This window comes from Coregonus lavaretus (genome assembly GCF_964263955.1).
Source record: "Coregonus lavaretus genome assembly, chromosome: 13".
Lineage (NCBI taxonomy): Eukaryota > Metazoa > Chordata > Actinopteri > Salmoniformes > Salmonidae > Coregonus > Coregonus lavaretus.
The window spans coordinates 4,438,772-4,451,260 of NC_140000.1; the positions used below are offsets into that span (position 1 = coordinate 4,438,772).

At 43.5% G+C, this 12,489-nt stretch overlaps 1 protein-coding gene across 1 annotated transcript in view; it reads left to right on the plus strand.

Moving 5' to 3' along the window:
* LOC311140817 (maestro heat-like repeat-containing protein family member 1) overlaps nucleotides 1-11,611 on the plus strand; it is a 56,444-nt gene extending 44,833 nt beyond the window's left edge. Inside the window, exons 36-43 of the mRNA XM_084176056.1 lie at nucleotides 504-618; nucleotides 4,084-4,230; nucleotides 4,956-5,144; nucleotides 6,626-6,775; nucleotides 7,060-7,194; nucleotides 7,486-7,588; nucleotides 8,049-8,114; nucleotides 8,976-11,611. Coding sequence (XP_084032182.1) covers nucleotides 504-618; nucleotides 4,084-4,230; nucleotides 4,956-5,144; nucleotides 6,626-6,775; nucleotides 7,060-7,194; nucleotides 7,486-7,588; nucleotides 8,049-8,114; nucleotides 8,976-9,052 — 982 coding nt within the window. The 3' untranslated portion in view covers nucleotides 9,053-11,611. The remainder of the gene's footprint in view (nucleotides 1-503; nucleotides 619-4,083; nucleotides 4,231-4,955; nucleotides 5,145-6,625; nucleotides 6,776-7,059; nucleotides 7,195-7,485; nucleotides 7,589-8,048; nucleotides 8,115-8,975) is intronic.
* Nucleotides 11,612-12,489: the final 878 nt, after the last annotated feature.

Consider the following 12,489-nt stretch of genomic DNA (forward strand, 5'->3'; position numbering starts at 1 on the left):
ACATCCCAGTTCAACCTTAACCTCATCCCTAACCCTAGCTTCATGTCCACATCCCATTCCAACCTTAACCTCATCCCTAACCCTAGCTTCATGTCCACATTCCAGTTCAACCCTAACCCTCAGCCACAACCCTAACCCTAGCCTCATGTCCACATCCCAGTTCAACCTTAACCTCATCCCTAACCCTAGCTTCATGTCCACATTCCAGTTCAACCCTAACCCTAGCCTCATGTCCACATCCCAGTTCAACCTTAACCTCATCCCTAACCCTAGCTTCATGCCCACATCCTGGTTCAACCCTAGCCTCAACCACAAACCTAACCCTAGCCTCATGTCCACATCCAGGTTAAACCCTCAACCACAACCCTAACCCTAACTCTAGCTTCTTGTCCACATCCCAGTTCAACCCTCAACCTCAACCCTAACCTAGCGTCATGATATTCACAGAGTAGCTACCCTATATGCTGTATCAGTTGGTGTGAGCGGTGTGGTGTTGTTTTCAGGGCCATGGCCAGGCACGCAGGCCCCCGTCTCCCGGCCATAGTGGAGTGTCTGTGCCCCTGTCTCAACAACATCTACGAGTGTCAGAGGGTCACTATCACAGCCTTCTTCTCTGAGGTGAGCCAAGCCCAGGACCCACTGTTGTAGGTCTGTAAGAAGGAAGCAAATGGTATAAAGTCCACCACTACACTGATTATACCTATCCAGACCCTTCAGATCTGCAATCATCTAAAGCCTGTGTCACACAAAGCAATTTGGACGCAATTTCTGTTGCAGATGCAAGTTGCAAGTGACATCTCAAGCAACTTTGCTGATACACGAAGCAATTCAAATGCAATTGAAATTGCATGCAGCATCACTCCTGTCATACATCACATCACGGTTTCATAAATGATTTGTTTAGCCAAACGTTTGGTAATTGTAACATAATCGATATAGACAAAATGCTGCCTGTACAATTTAGCTAGCTAGCCAAAATGTTACCTATTTGCCAACCATGTTTTGCCAAGCTACTGTAACTAGCTAGCAAACCAAGCTAGCGATGAACTAAGCTAACTAGCTAGGGCAGTTCATGTTGGAAAGAGAAAGGTCTGGGTTCACTTTAAAAATTACATTAATTGACTGCCAGACCATGTACATAAACCATGACTAGACATGGTGTCTAGAATGTTTTTATACATTTCCCATTTGGCATGTCTCTTTTGTCGTGGTTTGCAGCAGCACTGACCGCTGTGTTGACATGACAACTGGATCAGAGTTCCAAAGGATGAGTCATGTAAACTTTTTTTCTGCTCACTGATTGGACATTGCATACAGTTGGTTGTGTGAAATAGGATTGATTTCTATCTCATGCGATGCAATGCAACTAAGTTGCAGGCGATGTTTGGGGTGTGACACTGAGCAACCCAGATGCAATTCTGTAAGGTGAGCAACATAAATTGCATTCCGATTGCTTCGTGTGACATCGGCCTCAGGGTTGGGGCCTCAGGGTTGGGACTCGGGAGTCCTCCTGTCATCTCACTGACATTCTGTCAGGGAGTTACAGTGAGGGGAAAAAAGTATTTGATCCCCTGCTGATTTTGTACGTTTGCCCACTGACAAAGAAATTATCAGTCTATAATTTTGGTAGGTTTATTTAAACAGTGAGAGAAAACAATCCAGAAAAACGCATGTCAAAAATGTTATAAAATGATTTGCATTTTAATTAGGGAAATAAGTATTTGACCCCCTCTCAATCAGAAAGATTTCTGGCTCCCAGGTGTCTTTTATACAGGTAACAAGCTGAGATTAGGAGCACACTCTTAAAGGGAGTGCTCCTAATCTCAGTTTGTTACCTGTATAAAAGACACCTGTCCACAGAAGCAATCAATCAATCAGATTCCAAACTCTCCACCATGGCCAAGACCAAAGAGCTCTCCAAGGATGTCTGGGACAAGATTGTAGACCTACACAAGGCTGGAATGGGCTACAAGACAAGCAGCTTGGTGAGAAGTTGACAACAGGTGGTGTGATTATTCGCAAATGGAAGAAACACAAAAGCACTGTCAATCTCCCTCAGCCTGGGGCTCCATGCAAGATCTCACCTCGTGGAGTTGCAATGATCATGAGAACGGTGAGGAATCAGCCCAGAACTACACAGAGGATCTTGTCAATGATCTCAAGGCAGCTGGGACCATAGTCACCAAGAAAACAATTGGTAACACACTACGCCGTGAAGGACTGAAATCCTTCAACTGGGTGAAAGTGTTGTGGTCAGATGAGACCAAAATCGAGCTCTTTGGCATCAACTCAACTCGCCGTGTTTGGAGGAGGAGGAATGCTGCCTATGACCCCAAGAACACCATCCCCACCGTCAAACATGGAGGTGGAAACATTATGCTTTGGGGGTGTTTTTCTGCTAAGGGGACAGGGCAACTTCACCGCATCAAAGGGACGATGGACAGGGCCATGTACCGTCAAATCTTGGGTGAGAACCTCCTTCCCTCAGCCAGGGCATTGAAAATAGGTAGTGGATGGGTATTCCAGCATGACAATGGCCCAAAACACACGGCCAAGGCAACAAAGGAGTGGCTCAAGAAGTACATTAAGGTCCTGGAGTGGCCTAGCCAGTCTCCAGACCTTAATCCCATAGAAAATCTGTGGAGGGAGCTGAATGTTCGAGTTGTCAAACGTCAGTCTCGAAACCTTAATGACTTGGAGAAGATCTGCAAAGAAGAGTGGGACAAAATCCTTCCTAGATGTGTGCAAACCTGGTGGCCAACTACAAGAAACGTCTGACCTCTGTGATTGCCAATAAGGGTTTTGCCACCAAGTACTAAGTCATGTTTTGCAGAGGGGTCAAATACTTATTTCCCTCATTAAAATGCAAATGAATTTATAACATTTTTGAAATGTGTTTTTCTGGATTTCTTTGTTGTTATTCTGTCTCACACTGTTCAAATAAGCCTACCATTAAAATTATAGACTGATAATTTCTTTGTCAGTGGGCAAACGTACAAAATCAGCAGGGGATCAAATACTTTTTTCCCTCACTGTAGTTACCTAATAATAATAATAATAATAATAATAATAATAATAATAATAATAGTAATAGAAATGATAATAGTGGATTTATATAGCCCTTTTCCAGGTTCTCAAAACTCTTTACATTGGATGAGGGAAACTTACTTGCTACTTTTACTAGAACAGAGCAGTGATTCGACTGCTGATGAGTGTTTTTATCTGGAGTGTTTTATTTGGAGTGTTTTATCTGCTCTATATATTTGATCTGTGTTATATAGCAAGCCATCTCTTCCCTGCTTTTATTCAGCATTTAAACTTGCAATGTGATGTTCATGAATGCAGCCATTTAACAGGAAAAAGCCCTTGTATATAATGATATACACTGAGTATACAAAACATTAAGAACACCAGCTCTTTCCATGACATAGACTGACTTCCATATTTAATTTTTTTACTGGTTCCCGGCTACCTTCAGACTAGTCTTGTGAGGCTTGTGGGTGTCCTAGAGTAAAACAAACAACATGTACGTGTTGGTGAGGGGTCATATTAGTGTGTAGCCCAAACTGTTCAGACGCTACAGACAGAAGTTGGCAGATCGGATGTACCGACTTCAGGCGAGTCCTGTGACGCTTGTGGAGGGGCGTAGAGCCAAACGGAGAACATCGTGTTTGTGAGAGTCTCATCTTTCCATAGAGGGGTCATAATAGTTTTGTGGGCCAAACCGTTCGGACGCTACAGAAGTTTTTGTGAGAAGATCGATTTTCGGGATGTCTCATGGTCTGACAAACACCGCTCTATCTCTGCCACCTTTCACCGCAGATGCGGAAGGGCGATATCAGTGGATGTAGTGGATTGAGACCTAGCCCATGCAAAAAAACATATCTCTAGCTTAAACTGGCACATTTTGATGGGGATTTTTCAATTATGCTAATGAGATTTTTTGCATGGGCTGCGTCTCAATCCACTACATCCGCTGATGTCGCCCTTCCACATCTGCGGTGAAAGGTGGCAGAACTAGAGCGGTGTTTAGGTTGATGAACCACTGGCTTCACACTGTTCTGTGTCTGTGTGTAACGGTAGTTGCTGAACCACCACGTGGTGACAGAGCTGATGATGATGGATGTCCTGATGAACAACATGATGGAGCGTATCTCTGACCCCTGCTGTACCGTCCGCATGCTGGCCGTCAGGGGGCTGGGGAACATCGCCGTGGGATCACCTGAGAAGGTACATGATGAGGGGAGGGGGCATGCTGGCTGTCAGTGGGCTGGGGAACATTGCTGTGAGATCACCTGAGAAGGTACATGATGGAGGGAGGGGAGGGGGCGTGCTGTTTGTCAGTGGGCTGGGGAACATTGCTGTGAGATCACCTGAGAAGGTACATGATGGAGGGAGGGGAGGGGGCGTGCTGTTTGTCAGTGGGCTGGGGAACATTGCTGTGAGATCACCTGAGAAGGTATGACTGAATAATCTTACCTCAATGTGGCAATATTACGCTGACAAAAAGTTTCAAGAGATACTATAGGGATATACTCTATGCACATAGGGGGGTGGAGAGAAAGAGAGTGTCACTAACCTCTGTCCGTGTACCTAGTGACCAAGTATGTCATCTCTATAAGTATGTAATCTTATTTTTATTTTTTTTACCTTTATTTATTCAGGTAGTCTCATTGCGATAAAATCTGTTTTTCAAGAGATACCAGAGGGATATACTACAGAGCAGGATCAATGAGTTAGCTAGATAACAACCCAAAATAACTATTGATTTTCTGGTTTATTAAGAAATCTAAAAAGTTTTTGGTTGTTGTCTTAAAAAAAAGTATTTCCAGAATATGTAAGTTATCTGTAGTATACCACTCTGGTCCAACCAAGATGGCAGCAGAGCGGAGCAATGTTTCAGACAAATATGGATCTCTGTAATCACAACCTATACAAAATCTCTATTTTTCTAGGTAAATAAGTATGCCAAGGAGCTGCTGGCTGCTATGAGCTCTGGGATGGAGGAGAAGGACGACCCTGGGAAACGCATCACTCTGGAAGCCATGTCAGGCCTGTCCAAGGTGCTCCTCTACCTGGACAAGAAGAACGTCCACCTGCTGGTCGTCTACATCTTCATGAAGATCAAACCCTTCCTGGAGAGTGTGAGTAGAGCAGACACACACGTCTCTGTTGTCATGGTAGAGTTAGCACCCTGCTGCATCCCACTGCTGGCTTGCCTCTGAAGCTATGCAGGGTTGGTCCCGGTCGGTCCCTGGATGGGTGACCAGATGCTGCTGGAAGTGGTATTGGAGGGCCAGTAGGAGGCACTCTTTCCTCTGGTAAAAAAATAAATATCCCAATGCCCCAGGGCAGTGATTGGGGACATTGCCCTGTGTAAGGTGCCGTGTTTTGGATGGGACGTTAAACGGGTGTCTTGACTCTCTGTAGTCACTACAGATCCCATGGCACTTATCGTAAGAGTAGAGGTGTTAACCCCGGTGTCCTGGCTAAATTCCCAATTTGGCCCTCATACCATCATGGCCACCTAATCATCTTCCAATTGGCTCATTCATCCCCCTTCCTCTCCCCTGTAACTATTCCCCAGGTTGTTGCTGTAAATGAGAATGTGTTCTCAGTCAACTTACCTGGTAAAACAAGGGTTAAATAACAATAAATAAAGAGTTGAATCCTGGTCTAGGTGTACATTGGCTCTATGTACTGTAGCTGTAGTCTATTGACTTGATCACTGAAACTTTGCAAGGTTGCCTGCACAAGAGGTTTCTTACCTCAAGGGCATTTTCTAGTTAATAACATAAGAAATAAAGTTTCACCTGAGTTGTTGCAAGCATCATTTACATTTACATTTTAGTCATTTAGCAGACACTCTTATCCAGAGCGACTTACAGTTAGTGAGTGCATACATTATTTTTTTATTTTTCATACTGGCCCCCTGTGGGAATCGAACCCTGGCGTTGCAAACGCCACGCTCTACCAACTGAGCTACATCCCTGCCGGCCATTCCCTCCCCTACCCTGGACGACACTGGGCCAATTGTGCGCCGCCCCATGGGTCTCCCGGTCGCGGCCGGCTATGACAGAGCTAGTGGCACAGCTAGCAGTGCGATGCAGTGCCTTAGACCACTGCGCCACTCGGTTGTGGTTGGGTCTTTAAGATTATTTTAACCATGCCTGATGTCAGTCCATATCGAGCATCTGGGAACCCTAACGTTTGGTTTTCTCTCTTGGTAACTCCCCTACCTGAGAGATAGAGATTAAGGTGAAATTAACCCATTCCCTTAGAGAGTAGTGGCCTCTGAGGAGGATGCTTGTGACAGGGCTAAAACACACTTGTAAGGCTTATATTACGTTTCACTTCTCTCTTCTCAGGATAAGGGAGAATGTTACCAGTCTATATGTGATATTTGGTATTTTGAGTTCCTAGTTTCTCAGGGCCAAATGAGTATCTCATGTAAAAGTTTACAGTATCAAGAAAAGGACAATCTTGTTTCAATTAAATGGATGTTAGACTGTAAGTCGCTCTGGATAAGAAGGGTTTGGTCTGCTAAATGGCCAAATGTATTAAATGTTGATGATGGGTTTGGTGTGGATCCTCTAACTGCGCTCCTGTACTGTTGACCCAACAGGAGAATGATGAGATCCGCTGTGCCTCCATCATGCTCCTGGGGAACCTGTCTAAGTTTGGTTCAGGAGAGCCTGTGTTCAAGGACCAGATCCACAACGTTCTGGTTAGCCTGCTGCTGCACCTCAGTGACCCCAACCTGCAGGTGGTCAAGGTGGGTAACCTCACATCAAAACTCAGGCAGTGGACTTGGGGAAACTATGGTTCTAGAAACTGGTTTGATGTTTGGTACAGTATACCTGTTGTCTAGTTTTCTTTGCAGTCATGTGCTTTACATACCTAGAATTCATATGATATAGTCTGGTTTATATCATAGATTTAAGTAAATGATACATTATTATGTCATTATCATGTGGATTGAACTGAAGCAGCCTTTGTGCTGAGATGCAGATGGTAGGCTTAAAGACTGTTTCCCTGTCTGTCCGTCTGTCCGTGCAGGCATGTAAGTATGCCATGCGAGTGTGTGCTCCAGTGGTGGGCTCAGAGCTGATCACCACTATGTTCCAGAACCATCTCCACGAGGACAAGAGTCTGCACTACGGAGAATTCATCAACGACCTCACCAAATATATTGTGAGTTGATCACTGTCTAATACTGTAATTCTCTACTCACCATTCACAAACTGATACAGACCTCACCATCGGCCATCAAAACCAGTAATGGAGATCTGGCATTAGGAGGCGGCAATTATTTACCTAGTAAAAAGCTTTTTAAATGCATTGCACGCTAAGCAATCAGTAGACAAGTTGCATTGGAAACCCACCTTGAATAATAATGTTGTGCTGCATTTATTTTAAAAAGGTTACTTTTATTTTTCTGTTTTTGGGAGGGTATGATAGAAATGTTATTTCATTTGTCCCCAGATTCAAGACTTCCCTGGCATGCTCAACTTCTACCACATCACCGTTATCCAGTTCTTCAAAAGCAACTGGGCCGAGGTTCGGGCCAGCGCTGCTATGTTTATCGGTAGGTAGGAAAACGATGTCTTGGTTCTCTTTGATCAACTCTGTTTCCTCAACTTCACTTCACCTCAACACCAGGGTTGGGGTCTATTCCATTTAAATTCCAGGCAATTCAGGAAGTACAATGAAATCCAATTCTTTTAAATGATACATTTGGAATTGGAATTTGGTTTACCTTCTGAATTGACTGGAATTGACCAAAACCCTGCTCAACACAGCTCTGCTCTGTGTCTTAGCCTCAGTAGCTGTCCCAATGACTTTGTAGTCAGTTATGAGTTAGAAAAGTATTGATCGTTTTTCAGACAGAGCTCTGTTACAATATTAGATAAATGTCATATAATTAGTTGTAATTTTCAAAAAGAGAGTAGTAATCAAGCTGTTTGCACAAACCAAATATTCTCTCTAATTTACCATTGGTAGAGATTTTCACTTAAATATGTATCTAATCGAACGTTTCTTTGTAGGTTTCCTTCTGGGTAATCTTCCTGAGGAATTATTTTCTCACATCAACATGGGGAGTGTGACCAAAGGTAGGCATAGCTGTTTTTCTAGTTCTAGTTCCCAGCAAGTTGGATGTGTTGTAACTGTTGTTGAGTTGGCTGTGTTGTTGAGTTGGCTGTGTTGTTGAGTTGGCTGTGTTGTTGAGTCGGCTGTGTTGTTGAGTTGGCTGTGTTGTTGAGTTGGCTGTGTTGTTGAGTTGGCTGTGTTGTTGAGTCGGCTGTGTTGTTGAGTCGGCTGTGTTGTTGAGTCGGCTGTGTTGTTGGGTCGGCTGTGTTGTTGGGTCGGCTGTGTTGTTGAGTTGGCTGTGTTGTTGAGTCGGCTGTGTTGTTGAGTCGGCTGTGTTGTTGAGTCGGCTGTGTTGTTGAGTCGGCTGTGTTGTTGAGTCGGCTGTGTTGTTGAGTCGGCTGTGTTGTTGAGTCGGCTGTGTTGTTGAGTTGGCTGTGTTGTTGGGTCGGCTGTGTTGTTGAGTCGGCTGTGTTGTTGAGTCGGCTGTGTTGTTGAGTCGGCTGTGTTGTTGAGTCGGCTGTGTTGTTGGGTCGGCTGTGTTGTTGAGTCGGCTGTGTTGTTGAGTCGGCTGTGTTGTTGGGTCTGTTGTTGAGTTGGGTGTGTTGCGACTGTTGTCGAGTTGCTGAGTTGCGACTGTTGCTGAGTTGCGACTGTTGCTGAGTTGCGTGTGTTGTAACGGTTGTTTGGTGTGTTGTAGTCTGTGTTGAGTGCTCCTTCCATGTGTTGATACTGTAACTAAAGGTGCTTGTATACGTAGGGCCAGGAGTTATTCCTGCTCAGATCCAAATGATCAGGGAAATCTACTTCATACTCATTGTCTTCTGTCAGACATTAGTTGAGGGAAGACTATGACCTCATACTGTGTTGTGTGTGTTGCCTCACAGGTCTGGTCATGCTGCTCCAGGACCCAGACCCAGTGGTGAGAGTCAAGGCAGCTGAAGCTATGGGCCACTTCCATTGAACACAAACATCCTGCCTGCCATTCATTACTTAATTTGCTTTTTCTGTTTTCTTCATGTTACTGCTTTCTAAGAAAATGATATGGTACTTTACATGTTGACAGTGGAACTTGAATTAGTCCTTGAAAGTATGTATTAGTGACCAAAGACTATACCTCCATGTATAGAAAAACATTCATAGCACTTTGGAGCAGTATAATGAAATCTGTTGAAATGTTTGGAATTTCTCTTTAGCGCATTCAGAGAATGTTGACCATGTGTTAGGGTTAGGCCAATGGGTCTGACGGCCGCTGATCTTTGTGTTTAGCTGAATTCCAAATCGAGCCCTATCCCCTCTTCCCTAGGCACTCCTGTAGACCTGAAGGGATTGGAAAGGTAGAGGCAATATGCTAGTTACTTCCTTCAACTTTGCCTCCTGATGGTATTTACCTGCTGGATGGAATTTCCACCATATTGGTTATAGCTATCCATCCCCTTCAGGTCAAGAGGAGGGGCTAGAGGGGAGGGGCTAGGGGTTGATTTGGAATTTAGCCTTTCTGTGCTGTGAGCCTCCAGCCTCCACCCTATTTATTCACACTAGTCTAGTGGATCAACTACCTAAACACACAAGTAGGGCTGGCACTATTACCGTGTAACCGGCGGTTATGGATGAAGACAGTCATGAAAATAAAATAACCGCCATTACCGTAAAAAATAAAATAAATGTTGTTTTGTTGAACGAACAGCTGACTGAAGACGGGACCGCCGGGCATTCGTGGGGTTGATTCCATTTCTGCTGCAACATGGACTCTTAACAACATGATTAAACTTTGTTGTAATGTAGAATGTTCATTCAAATGATGTTAACTGATGTGGCTCATGCAATGGAATGTACTGTATTTTTTTGTAATGTCTATTGAGTTGAATCAGCAAATCACAGCACATATTTTACTTCCTGCTTTGCTGCTATGGGTACACTCGCAATGGCTGCCAGTCCACCCATTATACCATCATTGACTTGAATGCGGATGTCCGTTCTACTCATTCAATTTCTATGGCAGCACATGCGGTCAGGAGAGAAGTAGAGGAGAAATGTGCGTCTATATTTATTCATTTGTAATTTTTTGCTATTCGAACGGTTGTTACGGTGACCGCAGTCATTTGGCTAACCAATTACCGTCATACAAAATTCTATGACCGTCACGTCCCTACACACAAGGATCAGCAGTAATCAGCCATGTCCAAGGAGGCTGTCTGTCAGTAAGGACAGTTCTAAACCACCCCGTGTACCCACTTTTACAGTTACATCTGAGGCAGAAGTGATTTCAGAGGCTCCATTCATTCTCATGCTAGGATTGTCTAGCAACAAGACTGCATCCTAAAACACGCTATTGTAGCTAGTTCAGAAAATGTTATCTTGTAGGAACAGGAGTTTTCTCCTGACCACCAGGGAAAAAAACAGGCCCTAGTTATATAGGTATACATTGATGGCCCAGAGTTTATACTTGTCAGGTCGGGGAAAACGCCTGGGTCACGTTCATTAGGACCACGCAACGGAAAATGAGTACGGGAAGTTCGTATCGTTGGACAAGTCCAGATAGTCTCTCCCCGTTTTCAGTCCGTTTTCTTCCGTTTGGTGCCTAATGAACGTGACCCCTAGTCTTTATCTGTTCTTCCTCTTTATCCCAGGTTCAACATGTACGCAACCAGGCACTCCCGTGGAGTCGCCACACAGTGCCAAATAATCAGACCTGGGTTTAAATACTATTTGAATTCATTCAAAAATAGTGTTGAGTTTTCTTTAACCTGCCAGGGGGGCGGGGTTTGCAGTTTTGCCAGCGCTATTCTATTGGTTCCATTGCGCCAGCAGGCAAGCAGAATTAAGAACAGCTAAAGTACTTGAAATTATTTCAATTGGTATTTGAACCCAGATCTGCAAATAATAGATTTACTGAGTAGCTGCGTTTTAAGATGGACGCAATAACAATTCATTCCTTTTCATACCTCTCCTTGTGTTATCTATCCCTTTCTCTTAAAAGATGGAATGCACTTCACTTTTCCTTTGCATGTGTCGCTCCACACGATAGGGTTAGGGTACTGGTTATAAGAGGTGTTAAGCTATGACATTCCTGTCATTATTGTTGTTCTTAAGTAATTTGTACGTTGCGCTACTAAATCGGTATGTCGTTGTACATAGTAAATGACACATCAAAATGTTTTCATTGTGTTACTGATGGATAGAGCTGGTGCGTCTGTGGTAAACTACATTATAGGCACTTTTTAATGTGTTGCCTACGTTGGGTAAAAGTGTCGTCTGGTCATGGTCCTAAAGTACAGCTGGATAGGACCTGTGTGTCTGTCAGTGTCCGGGGGGTTTCTTTCGGGGTATTGAAGGGTTACTGAGGATGATGGCTGCTTTGGTGGACCATTGTTAATGTAATATTTTAATGTGACATCTTTCAATAATGGACATGGGGAAAAAGTGCACTGTATTATGTATGCACACTGTGAAACAGGCCTATGATGATGATGATGATGATGATGATGATATTTTATTTAGAAAATAAAGTGATGATCCCTAGAAAAATAACTGGTGTCCTGAGTCTTTTATAATATTACAATTGTTCACTCACTGTTTGTTGAGAACTAAGACATAATAAATCATATGGATATTAAAGCTGTTTTATAAGGAAAATCTGGAGAACGGTTAATATATAAAGTGAAGGTACCTATATACTATTGAGGATATAAACCCTACTGTACAGTATGTGAAAGCTGATTTGATAACCTGTGAAAGTCCCCTGCTCTCCTCTCCTCACGCTCACAGCATTCCTCTGGAAAGGCATCTGGCTGATGGAAGTGACTTGGGGAATAAGATTTAATTGTGTCCATCTAGCAGCTTTTCTAAATGACTAATGGTTTTAATAAATCTCTTGAAAAGCTCACTTCAATGTACTGTCCACTGGGTCTCTTCACAACTCCTCAAAAGGAAGAGAGGAGAGTGTTAGAGGGGTAGTTTGAAGACTGATAAGAAAAAGAAAGTGAAACTCACCCAGCAGTATTTGGATCCATAGTGTTCAAGGTGAATCAAACGTGACAATTGGTGATTAAGTTATTTAACTCTTGGCCATATCATTTATGTTACATTCACTGCACGTTCTAACTGGACATTCTATTTAAACTGCAGTCAGCAGATTGGGGTCTCAAGCGGTCTATGAGATAATCAACGCCTAATAGAATAGAATACATAGCGGCGTATTGAATCTAAGTCAATTTAACTTAATGACGAAACAGGCAGGGTTGTTGAATATAATGGGCTGAACCTTGATAACCACTAGCCCATGTGGATGACTGGATGTCCTCACAACACTGCTTACAGTGACTGCTCTGCATGAGAAACCCACATTGTTCTAAAAGCGCAATCCAATCTCAAGATCCTTAATGGCGATTTAAAATGATC